Source organism: Chiroxiphia lanceolata, chromosome Z (genome assembly GCF_009829145.1).
Source record: "Chiroxiphia lanceolata isolate bChiLan1 chromosome Z, bChiLan1.pri, whole genome shotgun sequence".
Lineage (NCBI taxonomy): Eukaryota > Metazoa > Chordata > Aves > Passeriformes > Pipridae > Chiroxiphia > Chiroxiphia lanceolata.
The window spans coordinates 9,957,029-9,969,230 of NC_045671.1; the positions used below are offsets into that span (position 1 = coordinate 9,957,029).

General features: G+C 43.4%; 1 protein-coding gene across 1 annotated transcript in view; it reads right to left on the reverse strand.

The window, feature by feature from the left end:
• Positions 1-10,446, reverse strand: part of CCBE1 (collagen and calcium binding EGF domains 1) — a 97,345-nt gene extending 86,899 nt beyond the window's left edge. Inside the window, exons 1-2 of the mRNA XM_032676314.1 lie at positions 10,313-10,446; positions 10,113-10,193 (exon numbers count right to left, since the gene is read on the reverse strand). Of these exons, the coding sequence (XP_032532205.1) occupies positions 10,113-10,193; positions 10,313-10,413 (182 nt within the window). The 5' untranslated portion in view covers positions 10,414-10,446. The remainder of the gene's footprint in view (positions 1-10,112; positions 10,194-10,312) is intronic.
• Positions 10,447-12,202: the final 1,756 nt, after the last annotated feature.

Sequence of the window (12,202 nt, forward strand, 5' to 3'; positions counted from 1 at the left end):
GTACATCTGCCTAAGCAAACATACTGTTTTCCATACAAGCAGCACATTAAATAACATATCAAGGAGCCAACGAACGAGGTACCACAAGAGTCACAGTCTGAGGCAACACTTGCCCATAGACTGTGCAGAACAACAGCCCGGCCACAGATGGGTTCATCATGCAACAGATTTCCAAGCAGCAGCCAGAAATCAGCCCACACTGCCAGCATTTCTGCCTGCCACTGCTCCCTGTTCCTGTCCTAAGAGGCTGCAGTTAAAAGCACATATTCCCAATAGGATTAAGCATTTACCAAACAGTAGCTCTACTGACCCCTGGTCCCTCAAGTCTCTTTCTCACTCTCCCCTTCTCAACCACTTAGATCTACCAAAGACTCTCAACCTCATTTTCACCTGTTTTTTTCTCTTCCCACAGATACTATTTTAAAGATTAAATAATTTTCCCTTTGGCTATTTTTGTTTAAATTAGAACTCATTTCAACTCTGAAAGGCAATAATCCGTAAACTAAGGGGGTTTGTCAGAATTCCAGAGGGCAATGTTTAGGAAACAACATCACTTTTTTGGTGCAGCTATGATAATAAACTCTATAATGAAAATTGAGTATGATAATGACATCTTGTTGAATAGGCGAGATGTCAGATTCAAAACATACATTAAATGTGCTGAATGTGATCACAGTGTTCTTAACATAGCACTGGGACATTGGAGCTCCTGGCAGGAAGCTATTTACAGTGGAAAAAAATGCATCAAAGAAGTTATTTGCTCTCTCTTATAAATAGAATTCTGATACACTTTTTTGGGGTATTTTTACAAATTTCTATATTTTCAGCATATACACCTTTCTCATGAAATATTATTATAATATTTAATGTATTTCTTCATCCATTTTGCAGACTGCACCATCTGAATTCTTGTACTTACATGTCTTGTCATGGAGAATTAGGTGGTTGACCTTCTCCCTCGAGGGATGATAATGACACGATGAAGCCAACATGAACACTGCTCTTTTACATTGGAAGCTATGCACCAGTAATTTCTCCATAGAAAGACTATTGTCTGTAATACACTTGCTTGTCCAGATGAATACTGTCCTATATTTCTCAAAACTCTCACTGCAGCATAACTTGCCTTTGACCTATAATAAGCTTATTCATTTTTCAAGAACAATCCCTTTAAAACTCAGATTATAGCTTTGATTTTGCCTCTCTTTCCCACATACATACTCTTATGTACCACTTTATCTCCCAGCCCATTTGAAAAGGATGCAGAAAAATTCTGTTTGATGTGTGCGTAATACTGAGTGGCTGCTAAAATTAATACAATGAATACAATCACTGTGTATTTCACCTTATTCAAATTCCAATACAGATCATCAATTAAAATGAATGTAGTTAGAACTTAAATTTAACAAAAAACTCAGAAGAACATATTTTTAATAGCTGGATATATGCTAAATGCTTGGCAGTCTTGTACTTCGTTTTTTGAACCAGGATCAACAATGAAATCAACATAGCATCGTGGAGAACACTCTTTAAGTGAGAAGGATTTTCCAAACACAACTAAGATCTGAGATCATTGTCTAAAACCGAAATTGTTTTTCTCTTCAACTGTTAAACAGAGTTACCCTTGAGGAGATGCAAGCAAATTGCTTTCTTTCACCAGGCCAAGAAGAAATCAAGTCAACATCGCATGGATTCTGCTTTCCATTGTTTCTGCTTAAAACTGGAACCACACAGAAGAAATGACAAAGTAGAGCAGCAGAGTGACATTTGCTACTCAGAGTGACATTTGTTAGTTTACAAAAGAAGCCACTATTAGTTTGAAAACTGAAACCAAGCAAACAGAAAATAGGCAACACAGAGAAAAAAATTCTGAGCAGACTTTGGGGCAAGGTTTGAGGGGTTTTTTACAGTTAATCAAAGTCAGCTTTGCTTGTTTTGATGGTAGGCACAATTAAAAAGAGGAATCCTGGAGTGACCCATATAGCTCTGTAGGAGACAAGAGCAACACAAGCAAAGGTCTCCAGAGCAGATCTTCTCTCTGTCACTGACTCACTACAAAGCCCTGTGCCATCCCGACAGCTCCAGCTGCAGTGACATGAGTATCAAACACTCAGCAGTGACTGAGGGACAAGTCATCTCAGGACTTGGGGTGCTACAGTGGAGGCAAACCCAGGAGATTATACTCAAGAATGTGAGAATTCAGCACAGTCTCAATGACACCCAAAATCACAGGTGCCCCAAATGACCGGCACTGCACAAGAGCGAGTGCAATCTGAAATGAGATATATCCCAGGTGCAGTGTTGCTGCACATCTGTACATCAGTGGTACAGGCCACACCAGGCATCTCGCACATACCTGCTTTGTGTGATCCTGTTCTGCACACACAGCAGGTTCTCTCCCAAACATGTAGTGACAGAAAAACAGATCAGCATAGCAGAGTTATCAGAAAACCTGTTGCCTACGTGCTCTTTGTACGGGGCAATGGCTTTCACAGCAGGATATGGGCAATCCCATCTAACCTGGGATGTTTAGTAAGCTTGATCTACTTTTCCAATAGTTGTTTAAATATTTCATGCTCAGCTACTTCCCAATAAGTCTATGACAAGGAGTGCAGGCAATCTGAACTGAGCAAAGACTAAATGGGCAATTTAAATATCTGCCTGTAAGTTGTCCCTCCTGCCCCTGCACAAACCCAAAGTTTACAGAGAGGGACAGAGAGGGGGAGAGATTTTCCAGACTGAGGAAGGAAGGAAGGGAGAGGCTGTCAAGGGAAGATGCATCAGCGTCTGTAGCTTAGCTCCAAATCTCCAAGTTGGGAGAATAGGAATTCTCCCTGGGGTGTGTGTGTATGGGTTTTTGTCTGATTTTGGCTGATGTTTTGTTTTCCTGGGTTCTGCTTAAATAGAAGCCTGGAAGCATTTTAATTATACTTTTCTGGGGAGTGATTACCTCCTTTCTGTCACACATGTATCTGTCACACAAACCACCAAGAAGATGGAATTTTTCTCTTTTTGTGGCTGTATTAATTCTTTTCTCTGCCTACTCCATACCCCTGGGTTTTTTTGTTCTCTCTTCTTTGTTGCTCCATATTTTTATCCTTCCATTCCTGCCTTTTCTGTCTTGCCTATTTTGACTGCCATCACTACAGAACAACCCTGCTCAATGTGTCTCTATCACAATGGGAGCAGTAATAAAAGTATTAATAACATCCTCCTGTTACCAAGAGAGACCTCAATCACTTTTTTAAGGACAAAACAGCCTGACCTTAGGGAGCACATACAATACTTTGGATAATTACAAAAGTCATGTTCCCTTTGGCGGCCTATTTTTATTACATATTTCGTACCAGCCATGGGAGGCCCTGGGGCTACTATTTTGTTTGTCTGGAATCTCTGAACTAGACGACATGGCCAGGAAAGTCAGTTCATATTTAACCCTATATTCTGTAGATGAAAACTATAATGCAATGCACCTGGATTTCATTATCAATCAAACCACCAGGGAGGGCACTTATCATAAAGCTCTTGGCTTGCCAGTTTTAAAATTCTCCAAACTGCTTTGATGTGAACATCAAAAACTTCTGGACTACGTGAACGACCACTTGCGTGACCTCATCCTTTAATTAGCACATCCTACCTGAAAGCACCACTCACAGGAATTATGCAACGTTCTTAGAGACCATTAATTACATCGTTTCGTTTTGGAGTGAACTGGCAGTACAGAGTAGGCACTGCACAGGAAACCCAGAGGAGGACCGTGTTTTGCTGCGGGAGTCTCTGCTGCAGTCAGTAGCATCCACATCTGCTGAGACCTCAGATGTCCCTAACCTCACCGAAATTCAGCAATAATTAAGCTTCTTAGCCTTAGCACCTGAGACAGAGAAGAGATCCAGAAAGTCACGGCCCCCCAAATGTGGTACGGAAACCTACAGATACCTGTGTGGCATTGGTGTTACTCTTAGCCAGCAGTTATTCACAATGTGTTTCAGTAGCTGTGAGCAATCTGTTCCTTTGGCAATCAGAGTAAAAGAAAACAAACAAACCTAAGGACTGACTGCAGTCAGAAGTATGAAACGGAAAGTGCTAATTCCAAAGCAATATTGATAAAAAAAAATCCAAACCAAACCAAACCAAAAACAACTAGGAAAGCTAGGAAAAACTGTCTTGGCATCATTGTAGCACACACTGCTTTTTTAAAAAGTAGTGCACTGAAGTAAAATTTTCTTTATTGATAGATAAAAAATTTTACCTGTGATGACAATTTCCTGGAAGATTTTAAAAAAAATATATGTAAAAGACAAGAGAAACTTTTTAACTTGGGGAACACTTACATTACTGCATTTCTCCATAAACACCACGCTAGTGAATGACTTAGTAGAATTAGTGAGACTTGGACAGCAAGTCCAAGTGAGACTTGGAGAGCACTCCTTCCACAGATGTGCCACGTCACAGAGCTGCTGAACACATGGCTTTCATGGTGATGGTTTGATACAGAGTTAAAAAGGCCTAATACTATAAACATATTGACAGGCGTCTTCACAGAATGAATAATATCTTAAGTTCTGACAATCTTTGTTTTCAATCTGATCGCCAAGTGCCTGCAGCCCTTTCCAGTAGTGCTCACAGCCTACAAGGGCCTGTTTCAGATGCTGAGGTTGCCCTGAGTGATGCACAGAGATAGCAGCTCACATGGCATTTCACCACAAAGCTACTTACAAAAGAAGAGCTGCTTGTTTGTTGAAACGTAAAGAAACTCTTGGCAGATGTGGAATTACAGCTGTTGTATAATGTTTAGTTTTCTAAAACCAAAGCAAAATTTGAAACCATATTCTCTCAAATTTTCAGATAACTGGAGATAAAGCAGTACTTTGCTCTAATCAGGTAGGTTTCCTGTTTAACTGTTGTATTGTAGTATATCAATTGGGGCTCTTTCAGTGCTACTAAAACTGGAAGGATCAGCAGAACTTCAGAGAGGAAATGCAATGGCAACTATAAAAGAAAAATTTATTAAAAGTCACAAGATAAGACAACCGAATGTTATCCTTGCTCACTCCAGCTGAAAGCTCAAAAATTGTATACAGCAACTTTTTCTCATGTTGGAAAGCTCTGCAACATGCTTGTTGAGTATCCGGGAACCAGGAATTGCGTATGGTCCCCAAGGGCATATTAGTGAAAGTGCTGCTCTTTGTGAAACAGCTACAATTCAACTTACTTGCAATTACTTTTATCTTTTAAGAATGTGCAAAATGATACAGTCTATAAAAATAGTAGGCTTCACTAGCAGTATCAGCATTCAAGAGGGTAAAACAAAATGCTTTTTGAGGCATGCAATCTCTAGTTAGCATCAGAACTAAGTGGGGTATAAGCATGTATGCATTCTCTTCCGCAGTACATTTGAATCGTCTCTTTTGTTATGAAGTGCAGAATAAATCTTTACAGCAGAATTTAAAACCTGAAATGCAGGAAAGGCCTCTGCAAAATACGTGTAGCTGCTAATTATCAGATGAAGAAGCTAACAACCTACATTGAAATGTGTTCATCCTATTTAAAAGACCTTTTGCTTGCAAAATACCACCAAAAAAAAAAATAAATTACTGATTAAGTTCTAAGCCAAGATTTAAGTCCCGCAACATGGGGCTTATTTGCAGATATGATATGTAAAGATTTGCCTAATCTTTACAGAGATTTTACCATCATTAGCTAGGATTGTTCTGCCAAGTACCCCAACTGTAAACCTCCTACTTCCTGCTGGTGCCACAGAAGGAAGGACCAGGAGCAGTTCTCCATTACTACACACACAGAATTAGTGTATGATAAGTTCCTTGCACACTTAATTTTCAGCAAAAAATGCAGGAAGGAGGAAGTGCTCATGGTGATGTCAAAGAAAGATGGATAATTTTTCTCACCATGTCAAGAGTCAACTTGGTTTTGTCAACTAATTTAAACTGACTAATAATTTCTTCTAAATAAAAGAAAAATCCCAAACCTTCCCTTTGCCCACAAAGGCAATGGCTAAAGTGTTCTTCCAGGTTATGCATATCCAGGTTCAAATTTTCATTTGCCTGATTCATGCATGCTTTGCTTAATTGAACACTTTATTTTCATAAAAATCTTCTGAAAAGGAGCAAAAATAATTCTTTCAAGACAACTTGCAACAATATTTAAATGTCTAGTAGATAAAGAGATCTGCACAGTGAGGGGATAAATATATTCACATTTTCCCATCTGTTTCAAACTTGAATCTTCTTAAAACTGGTGATGGGCAAACAGCTTCCCACTAGCAAATGTTTCTGTTAAGTCTGTACATTGCCTTTCTGAATAATTTTCAGTACACTCTCTGAATTCTAACTGAATATAATATTTAGCTCTCCTAAGCTGTTTTTTAAAAAGGAGCAACTCCAGTTAATAAATTGTACTGGATTAGGTGTTGATCCTCCTGAACTTGGAAGCAACATAACCACTACCATTCCTGCTATTCCCTTACGTGAACTCAGCTACACAATCAGGACGAAGAAAGGGGATGACAGTTCCAGATGCTGCTTTTCCTTCTGGACCACAGCAACAATGTACAGTAGCACTGTTTAAAATGAAAATGAAGGAAGGACCGTAATGAAAAGGACTGCTGCCAGGATGTACAAACTGAATTGTCACAGGCAAGTGATAACACAAGAAGCGGTGGAGAGAACTACAACATTCATGTAATTTATCATGTCAACAAATTGTTAGAAGTCTGTCTGAGAGTGAAACAGGCTAACATCACGTCCAAATAGCTGGAGAAGACAGTAACAAGGGACTGGGCCCTCATATTCTCATGCTGCCCACATTTCATCAAATTTGATCAATTTTTGCATTGTATAGTAGGAAACAAAGTCTACTGGACCATTCCATTATCAACAAATCTGCATAAATTCTTCTCTGTACCTACCTGATGGGGACACGTATATTGGGTACTTTGTGCAGTTACATACAAAAGTTTAAATGAGATTTTCACTGAAAAGATTTTGTATAAGCTCCCACTGCTTTTTACATCTGTTCCTCTGTATTCTTATGAAAATAAATACAAAGGATATGTAAAAAAAGACAACTCAAACTAAACCAAGGGCCAGACAGCACACATTCAAAAAACCCCAAACCAAACCAAAACAAAAAACCATCTGATTGTGTACAAGGTTGCTATGACTGCAGGGAAAGATGCCAACATATTCTCAGTGTTTGGCCCCACTTTTGGCTTGGCCCCCCATTTGGCTCATCTTTATTCATAAGTAAATCTAGTTTAAAAAATAATCAAGAAATATATTTTGTGATGAAAAGATGCTATTTTTATTGAGGTGCTCTGAAAACATGCTGATTTTCATGAAAAATCCCAGTAGAAGGAATAAAAGGGTGAAATTGCTTTCTGTCAAGAATTTTGCTCAGGAATTCTGACTTCATATGGGGGTGGTTTTTTTTTCATTTAACTAATTGCACAGCAAATCACCAGTAGTGGTGCATGTTGCCTTATGCCTGACATGTTATGACATGAGATAAATTTTGTGTAAGTTTGTTTAATTTCTACATAAAAGGTACTTTGACCTAGAGTGTATGCTAATAGTAAAGAGAAGGTGACATTAACTATCCTTTTATCTACCTCTAACAATGTATATAAATTACCTGACTATTGTAATTGTGAAATATTGTGAAAAAAGCTGTCTAGGAAGACAAAAAATGTAATGTTGTAAGAATAAATACTAGAAAATCAAAATCAAGCTTATACGAAACCTGGAGCAAAAGTTCCTTAAAGCCACAGCTGAGTTTCTGTTGAGCTGAAGTTCTTCAAGTGTAAATTGTCATTCTAGAGATGAAAACTGAATCCTAAAGTTCCTAAATGTCTTATGAAACAAAATCTGCCTTGAGGCATCACAGGATTAGTCAACACTTCAAGTTTCCTGTCATCTTGTTAACAGCCTCAACCTCAAAACATTAATGAATCTTACATTAAAATGTGTTCGGCCAAGACTAATCCCACGTGCCTGCCGGAGGCACACCTTGCTACCAGGAGCAGTGGGGAAGCTGCTCTTCCCTGAGGTTCACCATTATGGGTGGGTGACACTGCTGGTCCATGTCAGAGCATGGTACCAAGTCTGAGGGGCAGGACTGGCAACACATGGCAGCACAGGTATGTGCTCCGTGCAGAGCTCCTCTGTTGAGCCACACACCTCTGTTTCAGAGATGCTACCCTGAGCTTTTGCATATGGACATCATGAAAGAGAGCTCACAGGGTGGGGAATGAAGCCCTCACCTGACTCTGAAGGTTAGACCTTGAAAACACGTGATTATATGGAAATTGAATTTTTTCTTTTTTAAAGCAAGGCAGACCCAGAAATCATAGGTACAAAAAGGGTTTGAAAACATGAACTAAAACAACCGAGAGTTCAGTGCAGAAATTTGAAAGTGCTCATTCATGAACTGCACTGATTTCAGATGGTGAATACCACTCGGGATTGTGCAGAGGGAGAGCTGAAGAGGGAGGGAGGGCTCGGCACAGCTAGAGCCCAAAGGTCAGAAATACCTCAGCAAAGACGGAAGAAAGTACAAGGGGGACTTAGCAGCTGGACAGTCCTGCTTTCTTTGCATAGTGGTCTGCAGCAGTCGGTGGAGCCTCCTCATCCATCACACACAAAGCAGAACTACTTTCCTCAGCTGGATTTTGGGACATGCAGCAAGGGGCAGGATGGTCATGTGTGTACTGCTTTATGCAGCTCCTACCCGGTCTTTTTCATAAACTAACTCCCCACTCAGCACAACCTCGTCCACACCATGCTCTGCTCCCAAACCAGAGAAATGCTGCAGGTTCAATTAAGTACCCTCTTTCCCTGCAAATCTGTCCCTCTCCAAAAGGTGCTGTGTGCTGCTGGGTACTACAGAGCTGCTTATGAGTGGGCTCTGCCTCACCTTCCCAGAGAGAGGAGAGAGATGATAAGGGAGACAGGGAAGCGTGGTGTTCATTCTCTGCAGAGCCCTTCCCAGGGCCTGTGAGGAAGATAATGCTGCTAAGAAATGGGCAGTGGCAGGACACCATTCCAGGTAGCTGTGGCTGCTTGTGGGCATGAACGAGCCCTGAGAGCATAAGAGAGGGATAAACAACATTGTTGCACTGTGCGTCTGCAGCTCCTTGGAGTTTATGCCAAACAGAAAACACATTGGGAAGAAATGGACAATCTCTGTAACACTTTTCACATGCGTTAATGTGCCTTGTCATATTTCGGTATACATAAGTGGCTCCCTGCCACGTACAAGCATACACACACAGGCAGAGCACAGTTTCCTCCACAAAGCAACCTCTCACAGAAAGCAGCTTTCATGCATGACACATCTCATCTGTGGGGACGGGACTAACAAGACGGCATCAGTAAAGGGATACGTGTGTGCTCATATTTTGTGTACATTTCTTCAAAAGCACATATACTGTCAGCTGTTCTGGACAGCTGTCATTATTGAATCAGATGATGTTCCTCAAACACACAGCAGAAAAATGAAAACTCAGAATTAAGATTTATCGTACTTAATTTGAGAGGCCTCTGCTGAATTCCTCCCCCAGAGCTGGTTGCTGAAGAAGCTGCTCATTCGGAGGGTATGATTCACCTATCTTAACTGAAAATGTCTTCTGTGTGGCACGAATCCCGTTGATCTCACTGATTATCTTGCAACTGATGCAGCTGTACGTCCAACGTGCTCCTGGACACCCGAGTCAGAGGAAGTACCTCTCAGCGCATCAAAGACTGTCGGTGCCCGGGACATGGCAACCAGAACCACACGCGCCCTCTCCAGCGATGTCTTGGAGGTGACGTTTGCAGCGAGTTACTAAAACCTTTCACTGGGACAACCGTAGGACTCGCCGAACGCGAGAGGAGACGACGTTACCTGCTCCCTGGTGCGCGGGGTGGTCGGAGCGCAGGGATGGGCTAGCACAAGCCGGGGGGAGGCAAACAGCTGCCACAGCTGCTGCCCCTGCCCTGACACCAACACGCGAGTGTCCCCTGCTGCCTTCCCCGAGGGCAGTGAGCCCCCAGCCGCGGACACGCGTGTGCCCCGCGCCCCCTTTCCCCGCCGCCCTCCGCGGCCGCGGCGCTCACCTGAAACAGGTGGTCAGCTCGCCCGTGGGCTTCAGACAGGGGTAGCGGGTGGTGGCGATTTTGTTCTCGGAGCAAACCTCCCTGCAAGGCGTAAAGTCGTAGTATTAGGGGGAAAAAAAAAATTGGAAGGAAAAAGAGAAAAAGAAGGTGGTGGATGGGGAGGGAACGCACAGAAGCAGCCGCGCTGTCGCGACACCCACCTGTCGCCGTCCTGCGGCTCCTCCCGGTAGGTCCAGGCGTGCCCCAGCGCCAGGAGCAGCAGCAGCCGGAGCGGGGCCAGGCTGCCGGCCGGCCGCCCCATCGGGCCGCCGCTCCCCTCCGCGCCGCGCCGGCTCTGCCCGCCCCGGCCGGCGGCGGGGCTGCGCCGACCCGCCGCTCCTCCCGCCCCGCCGCGGGGCCGCCCCCCGCCGCCGCCAGATGTGCCCGCGGGGAGGGGCCGCGCCCGCCCAGATGTGCCGGCAGATGCTGCCCCGCGGCGGGGCGGCGGCCAGATGTGGCAGGGGCGCGGCAGATGTGCGGTGGGAGTCAGGGGGCATCAACATTTCCCCCCGCACACCCCGGTCCCCTGCCGGCCGCCCCGGCTGCAGGGAGCACGGGGAAAGCGGGAGAGGAGGGTGCGGAAAGTGGTGGAAAGATCCGAAGCGGTGGGGGTGATCAGCGGCTCTCGGTGCACCATCACTGATGCTTTCCAGATTCGGCTTTATCTCAAATCTCTTCCACAAAGGAACAGAACAGTTCAAAGCATCTCTGCTGTGACGGCTGTTTATCCTTGTGTACGGCTGCCACTTCCCCACCATTCATAAAGAAGGAGATTAACGACAACAGACTGTGATAAAGTAGCGCATCAAGTCTGGCCCGTTGTACCATATCCTGTTATCACGGTTAAAACTGCCTGGGACCAGGGGAGCAAACCCGCAAAACGACCGTGCCTTTGCAAAGTGCTTGGCCGATGCATTGGCTTTGATCACCACGTAACTTCCTATGAGTACAAAAAGCTCCAGGGAAACGAGGGTGTGCAAATCATCCTTTACTACCACTTTCACCTGCAGTACAAATGACCTCATTTTGCAGCCAGAAAAATCAGGGAAGTGTGAGCAACAGATTGTACTCATTTATTAATACAGCCAGAAAAGTCAGGGATATACAAGTAAAAAACTGTAACTCCTCTGTTAAGCCAGCACAGGAGTAATAAAGGGGTGTGAGAAGACTTGAGCAATACACTTTTATTTTTTGCCTCACCACAGGCAGCATTTAATCAAGTCACTCGACCATTCCGTGCCTCAGTTTCCCACGTCTCTTACAGGAAGACCCTAATAGCAAAATAAATAAATAGACAATGCAGATCCCCCTATATGAATCAGCTATGATTAAGCTGTTAATCCCTTTGGTATGTTGTCCGGTACCCAGAAGAAGGCTAATGATAGACAGACTCTTGGGAAACCCTGGGACTTGCCAGAAATTTTCCCTGAGTTGCACAGCATCTGCTGTGAACTGCCAGCTTCAAGGTATTTCTATCCTCCAGGTAACCCTGTATATTGTCTCTATTCTCGTGTTCAGTTAAGCAAAGGAGTGCTGCATGGCAAAAGCTTTTCCTCCCTTCTTTTGGCTTTTGCTCTTGAGAGGATGTTTCAGATGTTTATTCTGTCATAATTACTTCTCTTTTCCTTTATACAAATATTGAGTAAGCAAAGACAGGACTTGCGTCTTGAAGCCAGAAAAACTGTAGGTTTTTCTCCCAGGGCTAAGCCCTCATCTCTCCCAGACAGCCTTTCCTGATTTGGAGATAACAGGAACAAAAGCAGGACCTGGGTGCTTGGACCCAAGAGCTCAGGAGACACCTGTCTCCATGTCATGTTCCTTACCCTCCTGCTCCAAGCAGAAAGTATCCAGTGACAAGGTCTGAAATGAAGAGAGGTTTGCACTGCTGTAACCCCTCTGATGTCTGTCTATAGATAACAAAGGACTTAATTTACCACATTCCAGAAGTGGTCACAGGCCCTCCCCAAAAGCTCCACTTTTTAAAGAAATTGGATCATACTTGAGCACAGAGCCGAAATCCTTTGGATGATTTCCAGCCCAGACCCAAGTGT